Source organism: Leptonotus elevatus, chromosome 14, assembly GCF_054856555.1.
Source record: "Leptonotus elevatus isolate MCC_2025b chromosome 14, RoL_Lele_1.0, whole genome shotgun sequence".
Taxonomy (NCBI): Eukaryota; Metazoa; Chordata; class Actinopteri; order Syngnathiformes; family Syngnathidae; genus Leptonotus; species Leptonotus elevatus.
This window is the reverse complement of record NC_141252.1, coordinates 8,824,985-8,838,473: the sequence shown is the minus strand read 5'-3', so window position 1 is coordinate 8,838,473 and position 13,489 is coordinate 8,824,985. Positions and strand designations below refer to the sequence as shown.

Sequence of the window (13,489 nt, the reverse complement as noted above, 5' to 3'; positions counted from 1 at the left end):
AGTGCAGCGAGGATTTTCACCTACAGTATAAAGTGAAGAATATGTCATCCACTCTGAGTGTCTGACAGCAGCTCGCCGTGTTTTTGCAGATGACAGCGCGTCAGCATCCAGCAGCATGGAGGTCACCGACCGCATCGCCTCCCTGGAGCAGAGGGTCCAGATGCAGGAGGACGAGATCCAGCTGCTCAAGTCCGCTCTGGCCGACGTGGTCCGTCGGCTCAACGTGTCTGAGGAGCAGCAGGCCATGAGCTCACGTCGAGGGCCCACCAAAGGTGAACGTTAACAAGCACACAGCACGAGACTGAATGATTTCAACTGTTGTTAAATCTGGGTACATTTAAGTTTACTTGTCAGGAATTTTTGGGAATCCTTTAAAAAAAAAATGTGGTAAAGAAAAAAAAAATTTAAATCAGGAAAACTATTTTTGTGGAGGAAAAGTTCATATCTCCCAGCGCTATTCTCACTCTGTTGCTCTCCTTCCACTGGACTGAGTTGTGTTGTGGTATGTATTGTGCGTCATGTGCGTAGAACCTGCTTTGAGAAAATCTCCCTCGGCAGACAGCCATGTTGGGAAGTCAGGTAGGTCGACTGTCTGCACCAACTAGACCTGGTGGCTTTTGTATGAGGGAGCACATTTCTATCACTGCCTGCTAGAACAGTGTCAAATTGTGTTCACGTTGATAAACACACTTACTGTTGTAACACACTGTCTGATGTACTGTGCTTGAATTGTTTTGCTTTTATGCACTGAATAGACACATTTCATACTTTTGTCATTTCTGAGTGTCAGCAACGGTAATGTGACAAAGAATACTAAGGCGTAATTTTATTTCAAGAAATTACATTCTAACAATACTTTAAGTTGAGAGGATGCTGTTATGCTCATTTGGGCCTACAAGATGACTGAGTAGAGATTCTCTGTTTGGATTTAGACCTGGTGGATGACTTGGGGCTTTTTTTTCCAGCTACTGGGCAGCAGAAAAACTGCCTAAAAATATAACGTACCACAAAAGGACAATTCGCTGTTTACACCTGCTGCGTAATTACTGCATGAATGATGATAGCGGTACAAGTGTGAGTGTCTGCCCCATGAAACTGTCTATTAAATATTTATCACTGCAGAAAAAGCTGCATCTTGGCTTTTAAATTCTGGCCTTGACTTCTGGCACGCGTATGTGTTTGTGTGCGCATGCGCCTTTTGTGTTGTTGTTATCACTTAAAGATTGTCCGTGCATACACTGTATGCTGAAGGTGCATGGGGGATTTTTGAAATTGCTTGACACAGAACAATGTTCTGAGAAGTAAAACGGAATTTATTTTTTTATGATCTTAGTCCAACAAATGAAAAATCCAATTTGATCAATGCAGTAAATGGAGTGCGCTTATATAGCACTTTACCGTGATCATATGTAAAGAAAAGCATATTTAATTAATCTCATTCAAACAGAAACATCAAAGTGCAGCCTACACCTGCGTGGCAACATACTTAGTTAGTTTAAAACAACTGGCTTTAAAAATGCCATATTCTGGCCAACAACAGAACAAAAAATATTTTTTCTCTTAGGTCCCTCATTAAATCTATCTACGTTGCTACTAAGCCTCATCCTAGCTAGCGCTAAGCTAGTTCGTCTCTCAGGTCCGGTGTCCAATTTTCCAAATTCCCTTTCATTTGTTGCTAGCATGGCGATAGCCAGCGAATAGTGAGGTGTTAGCCGGGCAAATATTCTCATTGCTAGAATGGCGTTAGCGTCTGTGTGTGTACATAGTTTTCACTTAAATACGTGTTGCTTTTTCCACTACACTATTCTGTTGCGTTTTTCTGTTGTTTGTTTGTCCAAAACTTTGGTAAATGCCGACCAAATGTTGTCAGCCGTAGCTAATTGCCGCTTATTTATACCTTGGCCAGCTAGCGTAGCGCCTTATGCCAAAGTCACATCGATGCTCTTTTACTTTCTCATTGTTTGCCACAGGAAGTGTTTAGCCCAGTTCTGTCATAAAGCACAAAACACAATCTCAGTAAATCCTTATTGTAGTTGTGATTTAAAAAACATAAGTGTGTTTTTGTAATGTTGTTTTATTCTGATTCGTTTGCCAGCCCGGCCAATGATTGCCACTTTGCCGTTAAGATCCTCCGTGAACAACGGGACCATCCTACCAAAGAAAGGCGGTGGCACTCTGCCCTCCCCTTCTGGATCTGGATCCAGGAAGGACACCAGCACAGCATCCACCAGAAGGTGAGCAAATGAAAGAGGATATTAATCAAATTCCCTTGTGATGGTGAAATTAATTGACTGTAGAGGGGCCGCTTTATCCCGGTTGTAGGATCGTGTTTTACTTGTCTTTGGACATTTAAAGGTCTCGTCATGTCTTATCATACCTCCCATCAATTTTCCCATCTATTGCTTTGTCAGCCGAAGCTACTGACATTTAACAAGGCTCGTAAACCTAGCAATAGTGCGAGTACAGTATGTGTGTGTGTTCGGGCATAATCGTGGCACAAATGTCATCAGGGGAACAATAAGTGTCTACCATCCCTTGATGTCGTTACCATAATGAGATTAACACAACACTTTTATTTCAGTAACCAGAGATTGAATTTTTTAATTTTTTATTCTCAATTTCAAATTGACAGATGTTTGATTGAAATATAAAAGGAATTTCACCTAGTTCTGTATTTTTTCCACTATGTTGCTTATTACGTTACTATTGCTGTTTGTTTTCAGTGTCAAACTTGCAATTGGTTTTAATAAGAGGATGGAAAACTTTACTCCCCTCACCAATGGGCGCTTTGGGGGACGCCTACATTTCTTGCTGGAGGTTTGATGGTTCATTTCAAATTTTCTAACTACGGCTCCACTTCAGCGGCTCATGGTTGTCTCTTGAGGGAATAAGACCTAACCAGACAAGATCATTAATTTTAACAAATGTGTTGAATGTTGACTTCAATTCTCAGTGGTCCATTCCCGTCATTTGTATTTCCAATGATGTCCCTTCTGTGACCCACCAAATGCCACGCAGCCAATGTACAGCCTGTCACCTTATAATAAGATGTGCAGTTTGTCTCCTTTGTCTCTGCCATCCAGAATTCTGTCACCGCTGCTCAGGTGAGCGTGTCAACATGTTACTGAGTCTAACATGACTTAACCGCTTTTATGACATCAATCTCCAATCATGACAGTAACATACTTTTTAACGCTTTATTTGTTGTTCACATGCTCCATGCACTGATAATATTCACATGTAATCAGTTTCATAATTGTACGGTACTTAAAATGCATCTTCTACGCTACCATGTGGTCCAATGAGTATGATTTATTTTTCCCGTGGCTAACGCAGCCGACAAAAGCTTTTTTTTTTCTCCTCATCTTTTTCATTCTGTCCCATAGCAAACAAATCACTCCTAAAAGGACTGACTGTTTTTGAATGTCAATGGATTAGGTGACCGACTGGGCCGCCTGGCCAGTGGACTGCTGATGGAGTCTTTTTATTGTGTTGAACAACCCGGCTGCCAAGCGGCCCAATTGATCACGTTTAACTGGTGCAAGGCCATCTACAGGGGAGTCAAAAAGCCAGCTAATGAATCCCTTTTATATTCTGGTTTTCACACCATTTATGCTGTTGTACTGTGACCAAAATTTAAATATATTAAGATATTTTTGAAACAAGAAAAGCAACCTATAATAAACTTGTAGCCCTTTAATTTCAAACTTAGTCCAAAATGTAGGCCACGCATTTAACTCATTCACTCCCAGCCATTTCCCCTGAAGCAACCCCCTTCGCTCCCGGCTGTTTTACTGGATTTTGACTGATTTTGCAAGGCCAACAGAATATTGTGTTCTATTGCTATAAAAAAGCATACCAAAAGAAAGATTAGAGTATCTTCTGTCATCAGGGAAAAAAAGTACATTTGTATCTGTTTCCGTTTTGCAGCAATTAGCATTAGAATATAGCCAAGTTTCATCATTATTCACAAATCTGTTTAGAACAGTGGGGGAATGAGCTTTTTGCAACATGGCCCAGGTTGATCTCTTATACTCTACTGCCATCTGCTGGCCGTTTTTTGTTGTTGTCATAACTACCATTGCTTTAAGCGACCTCATCAGGTATGCGCTATAAAAAAAAAACATAAAAGACTTATAAAAACGTTTTTGGGACCATGGCAATATTTAAAATATAACGTTTTTCTATTTTTTTGGGAACAAATGAGTTAACTGCAAGTCAGAAAAGCCAAGATAATAAAAAAAGAAGTGATTTTGACTTGACGATGTATAATCACTGAATAAAGTCTAACCCTTCTCCTCACTGCCCATCTGTCGTCCCCCCCAGCACGGTGAGGAGAGCCAATTCTAATGAGCATGTTGGGTCTCTCACGCGGAAAGATTCGGGCGACTCCAAGGGCAACCGAACCCGCGCCGGGTCCACGGGCAGCAATTCCAGCGGCAAAAGAAGTGACAGGTAACAAATGTCTCTGACACATGAGCGAGCTCTCTTTATTGTGACCTTCAGCCAAATCAACAAGATGTCCATGCCGAACATGTGCAGGAACGGCGCTGATTGACAGTTTGCTCGTTTACTTTGCAGCAAGCAGAGGGATCCGGTGTTCAATGCAGGTAAGAGCTGTTTTCTTGTTACTTTGTGGCAACGACTATTCTTTGGCAATGCACACATTGTGCTATTGTTTAGTCATTTCTTCTTGCCATCAACACATTTCATTCCATTTTCATCATGTTGTCTTTTTTTTGATGCGCCTTTCCTGCATTGTTTAGTTAAACATTGGCATATTTGTTATAATTTTTCATTGAAAAGGCCTGCTGTTAAGAGAACATAAAAAAACTGAGGATGAGCCTTTCATTTGTTGCTTTAGCGTTTACACAATAGCAAAACAAAACAAAACAAGAGAGACTACAATGGAACTGGATATCAAATAAGAAGTGTATTGATCGCACCTTCCAACTCCAACATTGTGGAAATTGAACTGCGGCACCTAAAAAAGCACCAAGACCAGGATTGTGCATCCTTTGTGCTTTAAAGTGGAAAGATGAGCCAATCATTTACAGAGGTAATTGAAAAAATATGTAGTGTAAAATAGCTTATTTTAAAAATAAAATAATAATTCAAGCTCAGTTTTAAAAAGTAGTATTTATAATAATTTACACTTTATTTACAGTAGGGCTGCTCGATTATGAAGAAAATATTAATCATGATTAATTTGGTAATAATAGAAATCACGATTAGGACAATCATTTGTTTTTGGTACAAAACAAGAAAATGTTTAAACATATAAAAAAATATTAAAACAAAGACATTTCTTTGAAACACTATAATTATGCAAGTTCCTTTTGGACCAAACAAGATTAATTAAATTAGTCAGTTTAAAATAAAAAGGTGCAAATATATAAATTAAACAACTCAAAATTGAGTATTAGTAATCTTTTATTTTTGTTTACGATTGTGCCAATTTTTGTAATTGTGGAGTGTAATAATTGAAATTGTAATTGAATTTCGATTAATTGCAAAGTCCTAATTTACAATATATCAATTAAGGAACTAATAAATAAATAAATAAACCAAATTTGATTAACCAGCGTTAAGCTAAATTATTTGCAACAAGTACGATAGGACTCTTAATAATATAATTGCTCAGTGGGCCATTTTTTGCCCAAACCTGGAGATAGTCTCTCACATTGAATAAAGAAATAAAGTATTTTTGTGTCTTGCAAATTAGTTCCCAGCGCAATGTTAAATGCAATCTTACTTAATGTGGAGTCTATAATGGCAATGAGTGTAGCAGTAAACTTTTTTTTTTTGTTTATCTTCGCATGTTTTCGATCTGTAGAGCGACATGACTTTTCTGTCTTTCTTCCTGCCTTTTTTCACACTTACTTTACCCCCTGATTCACCTGACATAAATTGTAATAGAGTATTCCAGTAATATATTTTTTTATGATTGCATAAAATACATTTCTAAAAATGCGTCATCTGCACTAAAATCCCAGGCAAACTCGTTGTGGGGAAAAATGGTTATTCCAATTTTTCAGCGTTTTACTGTTTTGGTAAGTGTATAACTTAAAATGGTGTGCAGGGGAAAAAGTAGAAAGAGTTCATTATTCAACTTCTGTATAAATGTCTTTGACAAGGGCCAGTTGAATGGCCACCACGATCATCAGACCATGCAAAAGCATGCAATGTTGATAACATGTACTGTAAATAGCCCCCGTTAATAGTACGCATATAATTGACACTCCTTTGAAATGCATTCTGGTGGGAAAGAATCATTGATATACTTTATTATTATTTTTTTTTAAACCCATTAGATTCTTCAAAACCTCCAATATGTGTTTTCCACAAATACCTGAATTTAACCCACCTGGCCCCCATATTACATATAAAAAGGGGGAGGGGAGGCAAATAGGTGAATCCGTGGGTGCCAATTAGAGAATGTGCAGGGTACATTAGTAATGCAATTTTTTTCCACAATAAAAACTGTATACCTACTTGTGTACCCCTAAACAATTTTTTAGAGGGGTACACAAAACACAAAAACAATTTTTTTGTAGGTCAATATTTAAATGAAGCCCGATATGGCACAATTTCTTATAAAGTATTGCAGTGTCGTATTTTCCCTTGACAAAGCACAGGATTAAAATTGTATATGTACATATTAAATAAATGAAGGATAAACATTTAACTGGCTTGAGTATACATGGGCGCCACCATTATCCCATATTGTGACAAACAGTGTGTGTTGGTCACACAGCGTACAAGTTGTGTTGATAAACGCGGGAGTCAGAACATGCGCTCACCTGTTATAACAGACCAGGAAGTGAGCAAGCCATGACATCCCTCACCTGGTGCTTGTGTCTCTCTCTGTGACCTTTACAAGGGATGCGACGTGTGACACACTGCAAAGGTATGCTCTTCCCCCTAAAGGCCCCTCCCTCCCAGATACCCCTCACCTTCCCCTCACTCCCTACCTGGGACTTCACAGCTCTCTGGACTCAAAAGGACGACCTTCGAGAAAAATAAAAATAAAAAAATCCCCGTGATCACTCAGAGAGCTGTCAAGACAGGTGAAGGAGTGGTTTACTAAACTGTGAGTGTGTTAGCGTGATTGCTTTGAGAGCATATTAACAAACGCGGACACCTTATCTAACCTGCACTCACTGTGTCCCACCGCGACTGCTCTTGCTCAAACGCCTCACTTCAGCTCCACTTCAGGCAATGCTGGAGTGTTTGTCTGCCTTATGTTTCGCTCTGTCACCATAGTAACCACACAAAGATTTCACGCACACACAATCAGGCACCCTCGGTTTGAGTTCTGTGATCACGCTGAGCTCAGAGCTTGTAGATCCGCCACTGCAAAAAAAATATGTGCATTGCAAACAAGCTCCTTTTTTTTGTTTGCTTGTGCTTTTAGAATTTGTTTTTGTCTTAAAGATGAAGCTTATCAAATACGTTTCCTCAAATATGTTTGAAAGACGTGCTCAGTACTAGATGCTCCTGCATTATTTTAGAAATAGAATTCAATTTACAGCATGTAACAACTCTCAGAATGATGAAAGGGTTTCTATGTTTATGAAAAGGTTTCTTCCATTCAAACCACGTGTTCCCAACCTGGGCTTAAGGATCTCCATTTTTAAGTAAAAAAGGTCTCTAAACGATTACATGAACAATTACTTGTAAATTATCGATGATAAAAAATTATCAGCAATTAACTCATTCACTGCCATAAATTCATAAAAATAAAAATAAAAGATTATTAAAAAATAGGGGCAAGAGGCGATTACATTTTTAAATTGTAATTAATCGCATGACTTCACTAGTTAACTCGCGATTAATCACACATGTCATATCTGTTCTAAATGTACAATAAAAAAAATCTAGGTTTTCATACTCTTGTTAACAAAAGTGGAAAAAAATGTTAAACTAATAGAAATAGTTCAAATGAATTTTTGACGTTTATAGCCGTCAATGGCAGTGAATGAGTTAATTGGTTAGTTGTCGATTAATAATTGCTTCTCTAAATGAGAACATTCCAAAAGTAAAACTTATTACTTCTATAGATTCACTACACACATATTTTTTCAATTGTGTTTTTAAATAATTTGTTTGATTACATTTTCAGCAAATGTCAACCCAAAATTCACTATATCAAGAAGTTAGAATAGTACATAAGAAAATACTAAATGTTTTTAATATAGGAATTACCCTTCTTTTTTTTTTAAGGTACTATTTGTATCTCCCTAAAAAAAAAATAGTACACTGTGTAGATCTTGTAAAAGATTTGTTGGTGTGAATACAGACAAAGTTAATTATTTGGTTGCCAACTCATTTAACCCTCTGAGACCCACCTCGTTTTGAATACCATAAACCTTACACAATAGAATTTTGGATGATTTTTTTTTTTTTATGTTACAAGGCCCCATTGTTTAATGGCAGCAATAAAAATGTGTTTCATAATAGAAGTCCACCCCCCTTGACTTTCCTTTTTGTGTGTTCATGATGCTTAATTAGCCCCTCGATGACATGAAGCTGTCTAACATATTTCACTGACTTCCTCCTTCCTTGGTACCCTCTTGGCCCCTTTTCCCATAACCCCCCTCTCGGCCCACCCACGCTAGTTACAGTCCAGATTTACCTCAGCCGCTCCGCCGCAGCGACGGGGACCAGCGGCAGTGCTACAGCTTGGGCCATAATGGCGCGTTCAGCTGCAAGCTCCCGCCAATCCCCAGACAGCATCAAGGCCAGCTTGGCCAGAAAACGAGCTGGTGCCAGGCTGCCACCAGTCAGAAAGACTCCAAGTGTTAGTTTCCAGTTGAGGAAAACTGGGAATCAGTTGTCGCGTTATGGCCTCAACACGCCAAGTTACCGCAGCTCCTTAAAATCCCCCAGCCAGTACTTCCAGATTTGTTATTAACCTCAGGTCCCTTGAGTAAAACAGTAGAGCCCCAAAACACAAATCCACGACTTCCTGAACTCAAACGAATTGATTAATCCAGGTGTGGCTGACCTCCGTAACCACGACGACAATGGCCAGACCCACCTGGATTAATCAGTTTGTCCAATCATGAAAGACAGGAAATGAAGGAATGGTATTGAGTGCAGGAAGTAGTGGATTTGTGCAAAGAGCCCTTTATAGCAGAAAATATTGATTTACACTAACCAATTACTTGCATTACACATGTTCTCTAAATCCAAGAAAAATGGCATCTATGCAAATGGTGTTATCGTCCAGTGAACTTAAAAAAATAATAATCTTGTTTTCATTGGTTTGTTTTGGTATTTATTGCATGAATGACTTTTGAGTTTTTAGCACATTTTTCCCCCCCATAACATTTTAATCCGCTTTTTGTCTGCTTTCTTGTTTGTTAACCTCTGTTGTGCGCCAAATGTTTACGCATTATAACAAAGTGTTTCAAAAAAAAACAACGTAAATACATCTGTGTTGTTCCAAGAATGTGTTTGAAGTGGCTAATAAAGTCAGTTAAAAAATATACTTGTCTGTATTTTGTAGCTTGTCATTCATCGTCTTTTTAACTCATTCACTGCCATTGACGGCTATAGACGTCAAAAATTTATTTGAACTATTTCTAATATTTTAACATTTTCCCCCCCCTTTTGTTAACAAGAGTATGAAAACCTAGATTTTTTTATTTTGCATTTAGAACATATATAAAATTTGTGATTAATCATGAGTTAGCTAGTGAAGTCATGTGATTAATTACAATTAAAAAGTTTAATCGCCTGAAGCCCATCATTTTTAATAATCTTTTCTTTTTTTTAAATCGCAAGGTGATTAAATTTTTTTAAATTATAATTAATCACATGACTAATGAAATTATAATTAACTCAAGATTAATCACAAATTTTATATCTGTTCTTAATGTACAATATTTTTTTTTGGGGGGGGGTTCATACTCTTATTAACAAAAGTATAAAACTAATAGAAATAGTTCAAATGAATTTTTGACGTCTATAGCCGGCAATGGCAGTGAATGAGTTAAGAAATGTAATAGTTGACAAATCACATAATCTTTCCCACACCATCAACCCTTTTCATACATCACCGCAACAAAACCATGCTGTATTACAGTCATACAAAAAAAAACATCAGTCATTAACAAAATGATATCATCCCTCCTGTCATTATTGCTTTTATCAAACTGATCCTCTGTGTTTCTTTTTCCAGAGGAAGGTTATGTGAAAATGTATTTGAAGGGCCGTCCCATCACCATGTTCATGCCCAAAGACAAAGTGGATGGCTACTGTCTGGAAGCGAGAGCCGACCTTCCGGCCAGCAAGCTCAAACTGGACTGGGTGTATCCTTTTTCTCTCAATAAATAAATACATCGCCCTCAAGACAACAGTGGGCGGTGCCGCGGAGAAGCTCAATTTTAACATTTGAGACCACTTTGTATCATGCTAGACGTCATAACCACAGTCGAGGACAAATGGATGGAAATTCAATTCAATATAACTTCATCTAAGAAGCAGCTGCCCCAAATTTTATTTTCGGGAATATTATCGCTGTGGTTTGATTTTCTTGACCTTAATCATGACCAGATATGGTTACCGCGGTCGAGACTGCCGCTCAAATCTTTATTTGTTGCCCACTGGAGAAACTGTGTACTTCATTGCCTCGGTGGTTGTCCTGTTCAATGTGGATGAGCAGCTGCAAAGACACTACACTGGACACACGGACGACATCAAATGGTACACAAAAAATTGTAGCTCCTCCCTACTTCCTTAAAAGGGGAGTCGACCCAAAAAAGAATAATTTCTTGACGATAATATGTTCTATGCAGCACTGTTCAAATTTCAACTTGCTTCAAAAATTCACGCCTTCCGGTGTATATATCGTCTGATTCCACATTACTTACAGTACTCGCACAACTTAACGTTAAATATCAACTTCTCCCCATTCATTTTCAATGGGTCTGACATTGAACTTTTTCTAAGACCCACTTTCCACGCCCGCCTCCATACATACAACTGATCATCGTTACCAGCTCTCTGATACTGCTCAGTGGTGCACTTGGTAAAGTGCATTGTCTAGTAACCAGGAGGTCGCGAGTTTGAATCCCGCCTCCGACTGCACATAGCAAATGTATCCGTGGCAATTATGCTAAGTGGTTACATGCTAACCAACTGACTATCATATCAGGAAATTCATTATAATTTCATTGAAATGATTAAAAGCATGTGTCCCCATTCAGCATCGATACCTTTCAGCATCAGATGGCACTTTTCAATATAAATACGCCATAAGCCATGATTGTGAACAAGACAAGTTAGGTCAGTGGTTTAAGCAATTGCCTGACACACCAGAAGACCTGGCTTCTAACCCCGCTCGGACAACTCTTTACTACAAATGCAATATTGAATGCTAATCATTGTCAAATTATTTCACTATTAACTCATTTGCTCCCAAAAAACGTATAAATATGTTCTATTTTGAATATTACCATTTTCCCAAAGACGTATTTATACATGTTTTTTTTTAATGCTAGAGCATACAGAAAGCTTTGATGCAGCTTCTGACCTGAAGAGGACGCTTAAGGCAATGGTAGTTACGGCGAGTAGAAGAGATCAACCAGGGCCATGTTGGAAAAAAGCTCAGTTACCCACAGTTCTAAACAGATTTGTGAATAATGATGAAACATAGCTATATTCTAATGCTAATTGCTGCAAAAACGGAAACAGATACAAATATGCTTTTTTTCTGATAAAGAGTAAAGGGGTTGCTTCAGTGAAAATTGCTGAGAGTGAATGAGTTAATACTTTGTAATTTTGTAATTTAGCATTCAGCTTTCAGCATTCCCACGCAATTTCTGCAGAAATTGCACTTAGTCTAGTCTAAATATGGTATTCTGGTTAATATTGCATTAGTGGAATATGAGTTGAGCAGCAAAATCCAGCCGTTTTTATCCATCTCAGGGCACGGCCATTTTGCCACTTGCTGTTAACAGAAGATGACATCAATGTTGGTCAGGGCTCAGGCAACGACCAATCACAGCTCACCTGTTTTCTGAAGCTGAGCTGTGATTGGTGGCAAAATGGCTGCCCTATCAGATGGATAAAAACGGCGAGATTTTTCTTCATAACTCACAAATGTAACATTATGTCTTTTTTTAGGCTAGTGAGGTAACATATAACACATTATCGTCAAGAAATGTTTAACGTTGACTTCCCCTTTAAATCTACAGACATTATGTACTGTTTCTCTAGCGATAAAAGTGTCCCTGCAAGTACCTTAAATCAATATTACAAGAACACAAAACAGCTCGATATCCTTCGATTATGCCTGTTCACTGCTGCAGAATAACGGAATCAAGCTGTGTTTGGCCTCATTCACATCTCGCCTGTTGTGTAATGAACGGCGCCATGATTTTCTTATTGCACTCCAGGGTTAATCAGAGTTCAGATAAATCCACCACACTTTGGATGCGTTTTGAAGTTGCTCCAATCCTCCAGCAGTGCCCAAAAAGCGATGAATTTATCTTCAGCTTTTGCCCGCATGACCACATGTGAAAGTAAAATACTGCATAGCATCTTTATTCAAATGCTCCTGTTGATAAATTGAGGCTGGAAAGGCTTTTTCACTCTTTTCATATCCGTTTTCACATCATCAGCTTGGCAGTCCACCCTGATAAAATCACCATAGCGACCGGGCAGGTGGCCGGCACCTCTTTAGAGGGTAAAGTAAGTGAATTCCAATGTTGGTATTTCATTCCGTTTTTGAGTCACATTTAGTTTCTTTCTCTTCTATTGACACCTTTCCGTGTGTGTGTGTTTTTGCCTTGCAGTTGGCTCCGCACATTCGCGTGTGGGACTCAGTCAGCCTCAACACCCTCCATGTTCTGGGAGCCGCTTACTTTGATCGAGCCCTTGTCTGCTTGGCTTTCTCTAAATCGGTGAGGAATGCTTGCAAGGACATTCATCATCTAAAGGCAACATTTGACATTTTTATCGATATGTCATGGCTTATTTTTTTATTTTTTTTTATATGTTAGAATGGAGGAAACACACTGTGCGTTGTTGACGACTCGAATGATCATGTGCTGTCCGTTTGGGACTGGCAGCGAGAAGATAGACTGGCTGAGGTTAAGGTGGGTTTCATGTATGTTTCATGTATGTGCATCCATCCGTGGTGAAGTATCTCTCTGCCCACTGTGCTTTTTTACATATCAAGAGTCATGTAAAATTTGCTGTAGTTTTTAAACCTTCCCAAAACGTATAAATATGTTCTATTTTAAATATTACCATGCTCCCAAAGACTTATTTATACTTTTTTTTAATGATAGAGAGAGAATACAGAAGGCTTAGATTCAGTCTCTGAACTGAAGAGAATGCTAGAAGTAATGGTAGTTATTACAAAAACGGCCAGCAGGTGGCAGCAGACTATAAGAGATCAGCCAGTGTCATGTTGCAACAAGCTCTTTTTTCCAGTGTTTTCAACAGGTTTGTGAATAATGATGAAATTTAGCTA

General features: G+C 38.5%; 1 protein-coding gene across 8 annotated transcripts in view; it reads left to right on the top strand.

Annotated features, from left to right (window-relative positions):
- eml1 (EMAP like 1) overlaps positions 1–13,489 on the top strand; it is a 43,900-nt gene that overhangs the window by 23,817 nt on the left and 6,594 nt on the right. For 4 of the 8 annotated variants that reach the window (XM_086094354.1, XM_086094349.1, XM_086094356.1 and 1 more), the window contains 12 exons: positions 90–272; positions 529–579; positions 2,096–2,234; positions 3,057–3,104; positions 4,327–4,455; positions 4,582–4,610; positions 6,884–6,910; positions 10,190–10,319; positions 10,564–10,713; positions 12,633–12,702; positions 12,807–12,914; positions 13,014–13,109. In XM_086094354.1, coding sequence (XP_085950480.1) covers positions 90–272; positions 529–579; positions 2,096–2,234; positions 3,057–3,104; positions 4,327–4,455; positions 4,582–4,610; positions 6,884–6,910; positions 10,190–10,319; positions 10,564–10,713; positions 12,633–12,702; positions 12,807–12,914; positions 13,014–13,109 — 1,160 coding nt within the window. The remainder of the gene's footprint in view (positions 1–89; positions 273–528; positions 580–2,095; positions 2,235–3,056; positions 3,105–4,326; positions 4,456–4,581; positions 4,611–6,883; positions 6,911–10,189; positions 10,320–10,563; positions 10,714–12,632; positions 12,703–12,806; positions 12,915–13,013; positions 13,110–13,489) is intronic. The other 4 variants (XM_086094353.1, XM_086094352.1, XM_086094350.1 and 1 more) reach the window with 4 other exon arrangements.